The 14,368-nt window shown below is 41.6% G+C and overlaps 1 protein-coding gene and 1 long non-coding RNA gene across 7 annotated transcripts in view; one reads left to right on the forward strand and one right to left on the reverse strand.

The window, feature by feature from the left end:
- The window catches only part of SAMD12 (sterile alpha motif domain containing 12), a 460,705-nt gene extending 458,822 nt beyond the window's left edge, over nucleotides 1-1,883 (reverse strand). For 5 of the 6 annotated variants that reach the window (XR_004370994.2, XR_009214825.1, XM_032760320.2 and 2 more), the window contains exon 1: nucleotides 1,724-1,858. Coding sequence is in view for 4 of the 6 variants with exons in the window: in XM_032760320.2 (XP_032616211.1) it covers nucleotides 1,724-1,736 (13 nt within the window). In the remaining 2 variants the exon portion in view is untranslated. Of the gene's footprint in view, nucleotides 1-1,723 lie in introns of all 6 variants that reach the window. The other variant, XM_032760318.2, reaches the window with a different exon arrangement.
- On the forward strand, nucleotides 914-10,650 carry LOC131384199 (uncharacterized). The gene is made up of 3 exons (XR_009214826.1): nucleotides 914-1,132; nucleotides 1,455-1,575; nucleotides 10,363-10,650. It is a non-coding gene; the product is annotated as an uncharacterized LOC131384199 (long non-coding RNA).
- Nucleotides 10,651-14,368: the final 3,718 nt, after the last annotated feature.

The raw sequence follows: 14,368 nt of genomic DNA on the forward strand, positions 1-14,368 counted from the left end.
TAAACTCTCCATAGTCCACATGTACTTCCTTCCTAAGTTCTTGTTTTTGTAAAGTCTGGCTTCACTGGTATAATCACCCATCAGGCAAGAAATAAGACAAATTTATACTTCTTACAGGGAACAAGAAATTGTTTTCGAGAACAGTGTGGACTAGCAACAAGGAGGAGTGTCCCTGTCTTGGGGACACAGGAGTGGTGCAGAGGAGAGATCATAATCAGTGTCATCTGATGGGTGACGTAGAACGGATACTTAAGGAGTAGGTCAACATATCCTTGGTCTCAAGCTCAAGATGAACTTTATCTCGGCTTTTGTTTTGTTCTTTGGCATCTGAAGTCTTGACTATCAATCATAACGATGCAAAAAAAAAAAAAAGATTCTCACTCTACTGGCACATTTGCACAGAAAAGAAAACCTAGAAAAATCTTGATTGTAAGAGAGAGGATTTCATTTTTGTTAATAAAGTTAGGAAAGTTGGAAGTGGCTGGCTGTGGATCTCTGAACCTGAGATAGCCCAAAGGCAAGAGCTTCCCGAGTTTATGGGTGCTGCGTGTAGGGGCTGGGTTGTTGCTACTTAAGGTAGTTAAGACAGTCGTTATAAGGGGAGCAAGAGTCAGATTAGTTCAATTTCTTTCTCCTGGGGCAGGGAGGAGAGGGAGGAGCAAGCCAGCCCTTGTGGTTCCTTCTCGTCTCTAGCCTACAAGGAATAGGCTCATTTCCCCTTGGCAAGGCGCCTGAAGCAGCTGGCAAGCATGCCCTCCTCTTCCTCCCTCAGTATCCCCTCTGACCTGACTGCACTCAGAAACCAAAATTCTGTAGGTGAATGTAGGCTCCCATTTCGTCCCACAATCATTTCAGCATTCAGGCACAGCTTGACCTCTAATGTGACATCACAAACGCTTCTGGTCCACAGTTTTTTTTCTTCTTCAGAAACTACTCTAAACAAGGAGGTTTGTGTTCCAAGGTAAGAGAACCTGAAATGAAAAACTCAGGATCCCTCACGAACAGGCTGACCCTGCTTTCAACCAGGAAGTTCAAGGGAGGCAGGACTGTACCGTCAAAACTGCAAAGCCGAAGCTCAAGACTGTAAGAAGAAAGTGGTCTTCAAAGAAAAGAATTCACCCAAGTCGAAAAGGTTGTTGCACTTCTTTTCCCTGGCTGATTACATTTCATGTCTGTAAACTTTGCTAAGCCCGGGGCGCTGGCTGTATAAGGAGAGACAGGTGTAGGGACACCTTTACCCTCTGGGTACATCTGCGGCCGCCGCTGCTGGGTGCATAGGACGAAGGGCCCTCGACCCAATCCAAGTCCAAGCTTCCGGATGACGCACCTGGGCCGGGGACCTCTCCCACGTGAGGGGGGCCACCCAGCCTGCTCCAGAGGGAGGGGGCAGGGAAAAAGGGCATCTCGGGGCCAAAACCTCCTGCCGGATCCTCCGGCTTTCCCCCCATTTCCAGGATATCGTTTCGCATCAGGGACACTCGTCTCCACACCTCCTACCTCAAAGTCCTGCGCACCTAACCTTCACGTCTCTCCAAAGCAACTGAATTAAAGCGCCTACTGGCCTTGGCGGCGCAGGTGAGTGCCAAGAGGTGGAGGAGGAAGGGGCCCACTCTCCGCCACCCCCTTTCCTCGCCTCCCCACGATCGCCAAGCTTCATCGGGGATGTGTGGCTTGGGGTGCGCGGGTTAAGAGGGAGCTTAAAAATGCCCCAAGCGTCCCTTACCTTCCACAGCCATTCTCTCAGAGCTTCCCTAACGCATGCATAATTTTCTTGGCCGAGGTACTCCTCCTGCCCCGCGCTCCCCCCCTCCTCTCGCTTTCGCCTAAATATTCTGCGCTCATCTGCTCCAGGACCAACCTGCCGCGGTCACGCAAAGCGAGGCTGCCGGCTCCCGGCTCGGCGCGCGCAGGGCGTCCTGGGAAGTGTAGTTCCCTCCCTTCGCTCGGACACGGGCGAGCACCCCGACTCCTCCGCGGAGCGCCGCCTGGCCCCCACACTCGGAGAGCAACTCTAGCTCTCTAGCTTCAGCTGGCCAGGCCGAGCAATCTTTCCTGGGGAAGTTGTGAGGGGACCAGGGATGCCGGGGGGGGGGGGGGGGGGGGGGGGGAGGAGGTGTTCCCGGTAAGCGGTCTGGACTACATCTCCCAGGAGGCCGTGCGCTGAGATAGGTTCGCTGCTAAGAGTAGGGACCCGTGATTGAGCCCTTCCCTGTCCATTACAAGGAGTTTGGCACCTAGCAGGTGTGGTGAGGTGGGCAGGTGACGGTGAGCTGTGTGATGAGCTCTTGCGAGCTCGTCCGTGGGCCTCTGCCGCCGGTACCGCCCCCTGGCCTTTTGAACCACCATTTAGTAGGGAGAGCAGGACCACTGTTCGCCTGTGGTTCTCCACCTGGGCCGGAGAGCGCTGCCCAGGGTGAGGTTGAAACTTGTTCCTTCGCACCCTGAGATGTATGGGTTTTGTGGGGCAATTCCGCCGGTTGATACAGCTGTCTTATCCTACAGGGTGGTTCAGGTGGCTAAATATTTGGCGTGGGGGTGTAGGGGAGGAGGAGTGGATTAGACCCCAGTAGGCAACGTCCCCAAGGCGTTGTTAGGAACAAAGTCTGGGAACCAGGATTGTACCGGAGGAGGTCAGATGAAAGCCTGTCTGGCTTCCAGGATAGGAGGCTTTCAATTTGCCTAGGCTTGGAGCCTATTGACAGCCTGTGATAGGGCCTAATAATTAACAGTGCCTGAGAATCAGGTTCCTTCAACTTCTGAACGTATGTCCTAGCTGTAGGTGCTGGGTATGCTATAAGCAGACATGATAATGGGAATCACGGGGATAGCAATACAATTCGACAGCTCGTAAAAATTAAGTTTCTAAACATTTTTTCCTGCATGTGAAAATATGGATACAGTTGTGGCTGGAAGGGGTAAGGGAATAACCTCGGGAATAAATCTGGCTCAAGACTGGATTGACTTTTAAAGGCCTTCAGTTTAGAAATGTATTTGGTTCCACATCCACCCAGTCACCCATATATAATGTTAATCTCTGTAAAATGAGGAAGTACAAAAATCGGATTCTTCCCATGATGACTACTTAGACATTTTTGTGTGTCTTGGTCATCAGCACAAAAAAAAAAAAAAAAATTTCAAAACAATTTTGATTCTGAGTGTATACATGCACACCTGTTATTCTGGTCACTAATTACATGCTTAGTACCCCTATTGGGTAATGTATAATAATAACACGTGTATAGGTACTTTAAAAAATACCTGCGTGTAACCATTAAATGCTCTTGTTGATACTTTAATTCTGAGTCCATGGAGCTGTGTACAAGTCAAACCTAAGCCTCCCTTTTAGGTACAGTAGAGAGAGACCCATTCAGTGAGACATAATTTCCATGGGAAAAAGAATTTTCCGACGTAATACACAGCCAAGCATTCTAAAATCTGGAAAGAACTGAAATCCAGGTGCTTCCCTACTTTATGTATATAAAATCACCAAAGCGTTAAGTGTTTTCTTTGAATGAATGTGAAAGAAAGCCATAGGACAGGTAGTATCAATGATTCTCAACCTTGGCTGTGCATCAGCCTTTTACAAATATGTATTCCTAAGCTTTATCTTAGTCTCACAGAATCAGGGCTTATGGGGGTTTGGGTAGAGGCACTTAGGTTTTAAAAACCCACAGGTGATTCCAGTCTTCACTGAGGGTGAAAACCATTGGTCTGTTTCCAAGCTTTTAAATATCTGGGTGATATTAAAATATAAAAGTCATTGAAATCTGTGGTTAATTTTAAAACTTCATCTTAGCCCATCTTTAATATTTTTCCCAGTAATGTGCATTCTAGACGAGTTTTATTTTTAGTATAAATAAAATGTGAAGGAGATGTTAGTTTCTACCATATGAAATAGCCAATGTTTGACCATTTTTAAAACCTACAAATAGAGCAATTTCATGTGGTTCTGCCTAATAAGGGATAAACAATAGTTGTGCAGAGGTTTTCAATTCTGGCTGAATATTAGAATCACCTGGGAAGGGCTAAAGGAAAAAAGTACATTTATCACCAGAATGTTTGAAAGAAAAAGACACAAAATACCAACTATTGGCAAGATTGTGAAGCAGTAAAGACTCTTATGTTGCGGGTGGTGTGCAAATTCACATAACCACTTTGCAAAACCATCTGAAATATTGAGCTGAATCTATGCTTATCTTGTGACCCAGCAGTTCTACTCCTAGGTTTACACCAAACAAATATGCATACACATGTTCTCCAAAAGACATGTGCAAGAATGTTTGTGGCTGCATTATTTTAATGTTTCCCAAATGGAAAACAACTCAAATATTTATCAACAACAGATTGGAGAGATGAACTGTGGTATAACCAAATAATTCCATATAGCAAACTAAGGCCAATGAGCCAAATATGGCTCACCGTTTATTTTTTATGGCTCACCAGCTAAGTATGATTTTTACATTTTTAAATGGTTGGAAAAAAACAGAAAAGTATGATTTGCAAAGCATGGAAATTATATAGACATACTTACATAATATTTTCAGTTTTGCCTCTTGTCCTACAAAGCCTCAAATATTTCCTACCTGATCCTTTGCAGAAAAAAAAGCTTTCCAAACCCTCCTATAAAGTAATGAGAATGAAGGAATTACAATTGTATACAACAAGATGATGAGCCACATGTATTAATCAATTGCTGTTAACAGATTATCCCAATATTTAGTGATTTACAACAATACCCATGTATTACCTCAGTTTCTGTGGGTCAGTAATTTGGGCACAGCTTAGCTTCTGCTTTAGTATCTTTCACAGACTGAAATCGTGTATTGTTTAAATGACTTATTTTTGGTCTTTTTTATCAGCAGCCAAGTACAATTCCTAACAGATACACCCAATTTTAGTAAGGGGCAAAGTCCAGACCTCATCCCATACCTCTCATAAGCCAAATTCTGTGTTCATTATGATGCTATTGTTTGTTCCTTATAGTATATAAGCACTTTGAGTGCTGGAACTGAGTCTTATGCTTCATATCTTCCAGATTCTTGGTCATAATTGTGGTTACATAGTAAGTACTCAATAGATAACTTATTATTACTATTATTATTTTTTATCATTGTTTTAAGCAGCATTTGTTGGGAAATTACAAGTGCCAAGCTCTGTCTAAGCGCCTTGACATACATCATCTCCTTTAATCACTACAATATTGTCAGATACCACTATTTTCCAGATTAGGATAAACTGAAGCTCAGTGAATTTAAGTTATTTGTCCCATGTCTCCAAAACATGAATTGTAGCAAGGGGATTGAGGTCTACCTAAGTGCAGAACTTTGTGACGTTACTCCATCTAGATTTCAATACTGATTACATGATCACAAATCTGAATTCATAAGCACTTGGCCAAATAGGAATTGTCATTACTAATAAAATGAAGGGTTTAAAATATTTTAATATCAGAAATTGTCATATTTAGAATGATTCAAAAATTTCTGAATATATCAGAGAGCACAGAAAGGGAGGGAAAAGCCCATTACCTTATAGTGAATTAAACAAAAAAAGAAATATTGAGATGAGGCTACAGATTTCACTGGATTCTTGGATTTAAAATAGTACATATAAGTACTTTACTGTATTTATTGTTCTAACTAGGTTGCTATATTCACAAGCCTCTACAGAAAACATTCATAAATCTCAAAAAGTAAATAGATTATGTTTCTATTCTGTTCAGGGAGATCTTCTAAACCTAACCAAAAGGATTCAAACCCTAAAGACTAAAATTTTTGACAGGAAGGAACTGAGAGGAAAAAAATAATTTTTTGGTAATTAAGATAAAAAACAATAACTCTAATCCTTGAGTCATGAATAAAGTGCCAACCATTCAAGTTATATCAGGCTTCCATTGGAGGAAGTAAGCATATTTCAGGGAACATGATTTAAGCAAAAGCCTAGTTGTTTTTGCTTAAATTACATTGTGTATAATTAAATCACATTATATGTTATCTGTATGTTGATAAGTTGGTGATATTCTATACCATCGTTCTTCTAAACTATACTTTCAAAATCAGACTTAAATTATGTCTCCAAAATTTGAGCAGAATCTGTCTACCTTTGTATTAACTGGTTATCTGAATATTTGGCTTCAGTACTCAAGCTTCATAGACATACAGAACTAGATTGTAATCCTGACTCTCATTTACTCGATGTTGGTTATTAGCTAAGTTCTTTGACATTTCTGTGCCTTGGTTTTCCCACATGTATTGTAATACTATTAATTGTGTAATGTATACATTACCTAGCTCACAGTTCGGGGCTCAGCAGTGACTGACCGAGTATATATAGTGTTGTGCGCTGTCCTGGCACATAATGGACACCCAGTAAGTGTTTGCTCTTCTGATCATCCATGGAAGCCTGAGAGGCCATTCCCAAAGAACATGGATATAATTCAGTTAAGCAGTAACAAGGGCCTCAGGATACTTGCCAGGTGTGGAGTAAGTCTGCCCAGTCCGACTTGTAGTTAAGTCACAGAATGAACTTAACTTGATCAATGCAGAGCCTCCTCTGGCAGGCAGGAAAACATGGCTGTGCCATGGAAGAGCAGTGTCCTGGACACTTGTCCCTTTTTGGATAGGTTTTGTTGATAGAAAAGAGTGTGGGATTATTGTAGGCTGTAGTGGCTGACTGCATACAAACTTTCTGTGTTCTGGATTTCCAACTCTGAAGTATTAGGTTGGTGCAAAAATAATTGCTGTTTTTGCCATTTTTTTTTTTTTTTTAATGGTAAAAACCACCATTACTTTTGCACCAACCTAATAAATTTGCAGCACCTCTTCTGAGCAGAGTTGCCCCTACTTCCCCAACCAGGGGAAATTGTAAACTGTGTGTGAAAGCATAGGAATGGTCATCTGGAATTACTTGTCATTGGTACACATCAGCACAAGAGAACACTAGAAGAGATGCAACTTATTTTCACAACTGAACTATTCTATGCCAGATAGTTAAAAACTTAAGGTATGATGGGCTCCCTTTTACTGCTACTTTCAAAATGACCAGAAATCTTTACTAGACAGAGATGCTAAAGCTGACCACTTACTGTAGTTATTTGACCAGTCCTTTCCCTTCCCTTCTGTTGCTGTTAATAATTACCTAATAAACTTTATATTTTTAATCATTATATAGGGTACAATGAGCCTTCACATACATTATTGGATTTTATCTTTATAATGGCTGTGAGTGGATAATATTTACTTCATTTTATAGGCATGAAACAGAGGCTGGACAAGGATAGATGATTAGCCCACATTTATACACCCAGACAGAGCCTGAATTCAACACTTGAGACTGGGCATTCAGTACTTTTTTCATTCCATCTCAATGCACTTTCTCATCAGGTGTAAAAGTGCCACTTATCCCATTGGCTTCCAAAAATATATTGAAATGCACTCTGACATGAAGAATCTCATTTGATACCAGGCATTTCAACAAAATCCCACCTTAATTGTGCAAAATAACTCTAAGAGTGAAACTTTTCTTGAATGAGCTTAAAGTACAGTGATCTTAATGGAAGATTTTAGCTGGAAGATATTCATCTTCAGTACTCTTCAAGTCTAAGCTACAGTTTTCTCTCACTAAGACCATTTCAGTAGTTTACTAATTAGTCTATCTGCCATACAATTCTTCCCCAGTGTGGCTTCTCTCCACCAGCAAACAGAGTGATATGACCCAAATCTGATCATCTCACTCCAATTGGAAGTCATTTGATTGCATCCCTTTGCTCTTTGGTTAAAGCCTACAAGCCCTAGCAAAGTTTTTCTTAGGCTCCCATTCTGGGTTAGTTTTCTCCACAACACTCATATCAGTTTGTAGGAATATATTTATTATTTTCATTTAAATACTGTCAGTATCCCCACTGATTCCATGGGATTAAGAATGGACTCTGATTTTGCTCCCCTTTGATCTTCCAACCACTAGCACTGTATCTGGCCCAACAATACATACTTAATACAAGTATTATGTGTCTATAAGTACTGTCTGACTGAAGGAGCAATTGAGTAAACTACCTAATCATGAATGTGTTTATTTTTCCCAATTAAACTGCAGGTTAGTATTTTGTTTTTGTTTGTGTTAATGTTTTATACTCTTAGAAATAGCCTTTTATTTTTTCTAACCTAGAATCTGTTCAGAAAGGACTTAGAGGCAAGTTACTCTAAGTCCTATCATTTCACAGTTGAGGCAGAAAACCAAAAAAGTTTGCCAGGGTCACATCAGAGCAGAACAACGTTTAGAACCCAGGTTCAGGCCAAGGTTCTTCGTTGGTGGTTTGATTTTTGTTTTTGTTTTTGGAGGATGTGGTGGGGAGAGATTTCAGTTGCTCTGGGCTCAGCTTGGCTTGGTGGCTGAGCTTTCAGTCAAGGAGGCTGGGGCAGCTCTGCTCCTCACTGCAGGTTTTTGAATAAGCTGGGGAACTCTGCCCCAGGCTAAAGGGGCAGCAGCTAATGGCAGAGGAGCAAGAGAGAAAAAGGAAATGTGCAAGGCTTTTAAGGCCTGCCTCAGAACTGCAGCACTTTCACTTCTTCTCTTACATCATGTGTTGAATCAAGTCACAGGGCCAATCCAAAAGTCAAGGTGTATTAGTTCATTCTCATGCTGCTAATAAAGACATACCTGAGACTGGGAAATTTATAAAGGAAAGAGGCTGGACCAAAAACGTAAAGAACCTTTTCTTTTTAGGAGACCACATGCTTTCTTGTTCTCCCTGTGGGAGAATAAAAAACCCACATGTTGTGGCGTTGCACAAGGAAAGAATGGAGTTGGGCTTTTGTGGAGTTCGGCTTTTGAGAAAAGTCCATCAGTTGTCAGAAAGTAACAGTCTGGGGAATTCATGCAGTCAGAGCAAGACGAAAGGCTCTGCAGGTGCTGATGACAGATGAGTGTCCTCATAAACCTGAAGGCATGATCTAGGGCTCAATCCTAATGTCTGAAAACTCAAAGAAGTAGAAGAAAAATGGGACCTAGGAGATAATTTAGATCGCAGCTGGGAGAGAAAGGACACAGCACACCCAAGATGTGCCTTGTGAGATAAGGCAAGCATTAGCATGGTGCAGCCCTATTTCACCTTTGACTGGCCTTTTCTAGCCTGTGATAACTTTTAGTGAAAAATGTGGCATTCGAAAGGTATTTCTGCAAGGTCTAGTTTTATTCAGGGATCCTCAAAGCTGGAAATGTGAACCTTGTGGGGCTGGGGAAAATTATTGGCTAATTTTTGCCCCACAGTTTTCAATGCTAATGGAGTAGTATCTGTTAGGTGTCTTAGGTGATGTGGTGGTATATTTGTTAAGGTCATCTCTGCCTTCGTTGGAGAACCCTTCTATGGATGCTTAGAGGTTCCTTATTCTCTTCCTCTGGGCTTGTCTCAAAAAAAAAACAACAACAATAGGCCAGGCATGGTGGCTCACGCCTGTAATCCCAGCAATTTGGGAGGCTGAGGCGGGCGGATCACAAGGTCAGGAGATCGAGACCATCTTGACCAACATGGTGAAGCCCTGTCTCTACTAAAATACAGAAAATTAGCTGGGCATGGTGGCACGTACCTGTAGTCCCAGCTACTTGGGAGGCTGAGGCAGGGGAATCGCTTGAACCAGGAGGCAGAGGTTGCAGTGAGCCGAGATTGCACCACTCCCCTCCAGCCTGGGTGACAGAGTGAGACTCCGTCTCAAAAAATAATAAATAAATAAACAAAATAAAATAAAATAAAAAACAATAACAAACACACAAAAAGCCTCCCCGAAACTGTGGTTTCTTATGGATGCTGGCTTACCTGTGCTGGATATATTAATTGATTCCACACAATGATAGAGTAGAAATACCCTGGACCCTGGAAACATAGATCAGAGTTCAACATCTGCCTCTTCACAAACCAGCTGGGTGAACTAAAGCAAAAGGATTAACATCTCTGGCCTTGGTTTTCTCATCTATAAAATGGACAATATCCCTCACCAGGTCTTTTTCAGGACAAATTATCTGTCTATCCAACAAATTGTCCCCAAACTTAGTGGCTGTGATAGTTCATTTGTGATGTCAGCTTGACTAGATTAAGAGATACACAGATAGCTGCTAAAGCATTATTTATTATCAGGGCTTCAGTAGGCACTGAGCCTGTCCATCATCTGCTGAAAAGGAAATCTAGGTGGTTTGGGATTTGATTCGAATGATTGGGTTGCCCCAGGTGTGTCTGTGAGGGTGTTTCCAGAAGGGATTGGCATGTGAGCCTGTGGGCTGAGTGGGAAAGATCTGTGGGTGGGCACTAATCAATCAGTGGAGTGTCTGGATAGAACAAAAACATATAGGAAGGGCTAATTCATTCTCTTCCAGAGCTGCCCTTAGAGCTGCCCTCTCTTCTCCTCCTGCCTTTGAACATTCGAACTCCATGTTCTCCAGCTGTTGGACTCCAGGACTTACACCAGTGGACCCACGGGCTCTCCAGCCTTTGGCTTTGGACTGAGAATTACACCATCAGCTTCCCTGGCTCTGAGGCCTTCAGACTGGGACTAAGCCGCACTACCAGCTTTCCTGGTTCTTTGGCTCACAGATGGCCTATCGTGACTTCTCAGCCTCCAGTATCTAGTAAACCAATTCTTCTAATAAATTTCTTTTCCTCTCTCTCGGCATCTATATATATATATCTTTTAGTTATTTTACAACGTACAATAAATTATTGTTGACTGTAGTCACCTCTGTGTGTATAGATATGTATATAGATATGTATAGATATGTATATATCTATACACACACATACAGAGAGAGATGAAAAGAAATATATATATATATATCCTATCACTTCTGTCTCTCTGGAGAACTCTGACTGAAACAGTGGCTTAAAATAAACATTTATCATCTCACACAGTTTCTATGGCTCAAGGGGTCTGACAGCAGCTTAGCTGGGTGGTTCTAGCTCAGTGTCTTTCATAAGGTCACAGTCAAGATGTCAACCAGGGCTGCATTCATCTGAAGGCTTGACTGAGGCTGGAGGATCTGCTCCAAGGTGGCTCTCTCACACACTTGGAAAGTTAGTGCTGGTTGTTGGCAGGAGGGCTCAGTGCCCCCACAACATGGACCTCTTCATGGAATGGCTGAACTGTCCTCATAGAGGGACAGTTGGCTTTCCCCAGAGAGGGTGACCGAAAGGGGGCAAGAAGGAAGCCACAGTACCTTTTATGACCTGGTCTTGGAAATCATGCATTGTCACCTCCAGCTATTCTACTTGCTACAAGAAAGCCACCAAGTCTAGCCCTCAAGGGAATGGTAATCAAGTTCCACTTTTTAAAAGAAAATTTTTGTGGGTACATAGTAGGTGTTTATGTTCATGGAGTACATGTGATATTTTGATACAGACATACAATGCATAATAATCATAGGAAGATAACTGGGGTATCCATCACCTCAAGCATTCATCATTTCTTTGTGTTACAAACATCCTAATAATAATCTTTTAGTTATTTTAAAGTATACAATATTATTGTTGACTGTAGTTACCCTGTTGTGCTATCAAATTGTAGATCTTATTCATTCTTTCTAACCATATTTTTGTACCCATTAACCATCCACACTTTTGCCTGCTCTGGTACCCTTCCCATGCTCTGGTAACCATCATTCTACTCTCTATTTCCATGAGTTCAATTGTTTTAATATTTAGTTCCCACAAATATGTAAGAACATGAGATGTTTGTCTTTCTGTGCCTGGTTTATTTCACATAATATAATATTCTCCAGTTCCATCCATGTTGTTGCAAATGACAGTAACTCATTCTTTTTTATGGCTGAAGAGTACTCCATTTTATGTATGTACCACATATTCTTTATCCATTCATCTGTTGCTGGACAGATACTTCTAAATCTTGGCTATTGCTAATAGTGCTGGAGTCAACATGAGAGTGCAGGTATCTATTCAATATATTGGTTTCCTTTCATTTGGATATACACCTAGCAATGAGATTGCTAGTTTCTATGGTAGTTCTATTTTTAGTTTTTTTTTTTTAGGAACCACCATACTGTTCTTTATAGTGGCTGATTTACATCCCCATCAACAGTGTAGAGGGTTCCCCTTTCTCTGCGTCCTAGTCAGCATTTATTATTCCCTGTATTTTGGGTAAAAGCCATTTTAACTGGGGTGAGATTATATCTCATTGTAGTTTTGATTTGCATTTCTGTGATGATCAATGATGTTGAGCACCTTTTCATAAACTTATTTGCCATTTGCATGTCTTCTTTTGAGAAATGTCTATTCAGATCTTTTGCCTGTGTTTTAATTGAATTATAAGATTTTTTTCCTACAAATTTGTTTGAGCTCTTTATATATTCTGGCTATCAATCTCTTGTCATATGGATAGTATGCAAATATTTTCTCCCATTCTGTGGGTTGTCTCTTCACTTTCTTGATTCTTTCCTTTGCTGTGTAGAAGCTTTTTAACTTGATGTGATCTCATGTGTCCATTTTGTTTTGGTTGCTGAGGCTTCACTTTTTGAAGAGGGTGTATAAGAATTCGTGGACGTATTTTGAATCAGCACGAGAGGCTACATATGTAAAGTTATTATAATAAAATAAGTGTGGAGTAAATGAAATTGATTATTATTTGGAAGCTTAAATTGTATCCTGTTCTACTGTACCTCTCTAGTACTAGCAGTGCTTGGTATATAACAGACCTTCTTGCTCTTGTCCCCCGGGCTGGAGTGCAATGGCGCGATTTTGGTTCACTGCAACCTCTGCCTCTCAAGTTCAAACGATTCTTCTGCCTCAGCCTCCTGAGTAGCTGGGATTACAGGCGCCTGCCACCATGCCTGGCTAATTTTTGTACTTTTAGTAGAGTCGGGGTTTTACCATGTTGGCCAGGCTGGTCTGGAACTCCTGACCTCAGGTGATCCACCCACCTCGGCCTCCCAAAGTGCTGGAATTACAGGCACAAGCCACTGTGCCTAGCCAACAGCCCTTCTTAAATAATAAGCTAAATGTATTGCTTGTTCTTGTGTTAGGCATTGGGCTAAGCATGTTAGATGAAATAGCTCATTTCACCTTCACAATAGCCGTGGGAAATGGGTCCCAATCAATTGGTATCCCAATTTTACAGAGGAGGAAATTGAAATATGCACACATACGTTAAATATGTTTTTAGATATTAACATGGAGGGCTTGAAGGAGCCAGGTTGCTCTCAAGCAATCAACCCTAGGATGCAGCTTTTAACCACCTTACTCTGGTGTTTACACCAATCAAGGCCTCCAAAATTATTCATCTGAGATACTCCTGCCTCTGAAACTTACTTGTCCAGGAATACTTTGGGGGTGGGAGAAATAATGCCTGAATGGTTAAGCCTATATCTTGAAGTGCTTCTTTCAGATTTAGACTGCCTTAATCATTCCCAGCCAAAATTTTACAATGTGAAGGACAGGAATTTCTCCTTCATTCTTTCTTTCTTCCATCGTTTGATAAAACTCACCCACAACCCTTCTCCTTTCTTCTGTTCTATACTTTAGGATTCTCCTTGAAACTTTGTTGTTTTTCGTGTGGCTACATAAAAGTTTGAAAACTGCCAAATTAGATCATCTCTAGAAGTCATTTCCTGCTTTACCGTCTTATGAGCACATGAGTCCTCCCTGTTCCCCATCAGTACAGAAGTTAGTGACTAAATCCAGTCAATTCTTTCTTCAACACTTGCTCTCTTGGGTCTCCCTTTCTTGTCCCTTAGCACTGTCCTCATTCTACATCTGATAAGAACCGAAATCGACACATTGTAGCATTCCCTTAACCAGGCCAGTACTCTCACTTCCAAATTATCTTGTGTCCAGTGGCCACATAAATCCTCAGGAATGTCCTCTTTTGTTTTGCCACTCCATTGTTCAAACAAAACCCTTCAATTGTCTGTGTTGCATTTCTCATATGGGGGTCCCACAGATATGAGTACATATCAATAGACAGGTTTTGGAGAATACAGTCTAAAAAAAGTTGTTTTTTCCTTTACTAATAGAATTTCATGGTGACTTTGATATGCTAATGTGCAATGTGAGTCTTCCTGAAGGAGAGATAATATAACCAAGAGGTTTTCTCTCTTGGGCTTCTTGTGGGCAAGCACAGGTTTCAGGTCATAAAATTCCCTTGGGTTGTCATTTTAGAAGCTGTTTCTTATCACTAATGTCTCTTCCCTGGCACATCTCACTTGGTGATGAGGCCCCTTCTCACTGTATTGTACCTTAACATGTGAAAGTCCAGAAAGTCATTGCTCAATAGGCTGTTGCTCTCTCTCTCTTTGACTGTCTAACCCTCAGCCTCCCAGAACCACCACTTCAGAAAATCAGCGTTATGTTTGTGCGTGTATACATGTACATAGC

Source organism: Hylobates moloch, unplaced genomic scaffold (genome assembly GCF_009828535.3).
Source record: "Hylobates moloch isolate HMO894 unplaced genomic scaffold, HMol_V3 SCAFFOLD_9, whole genome shotgun sequence".
Classification (NCBI taxonomy): Eukaryota; Metazoa; Chordata; class Mammalia; order Primates; family Hylobatidae; genus Hylobates; species Hylobates moloch.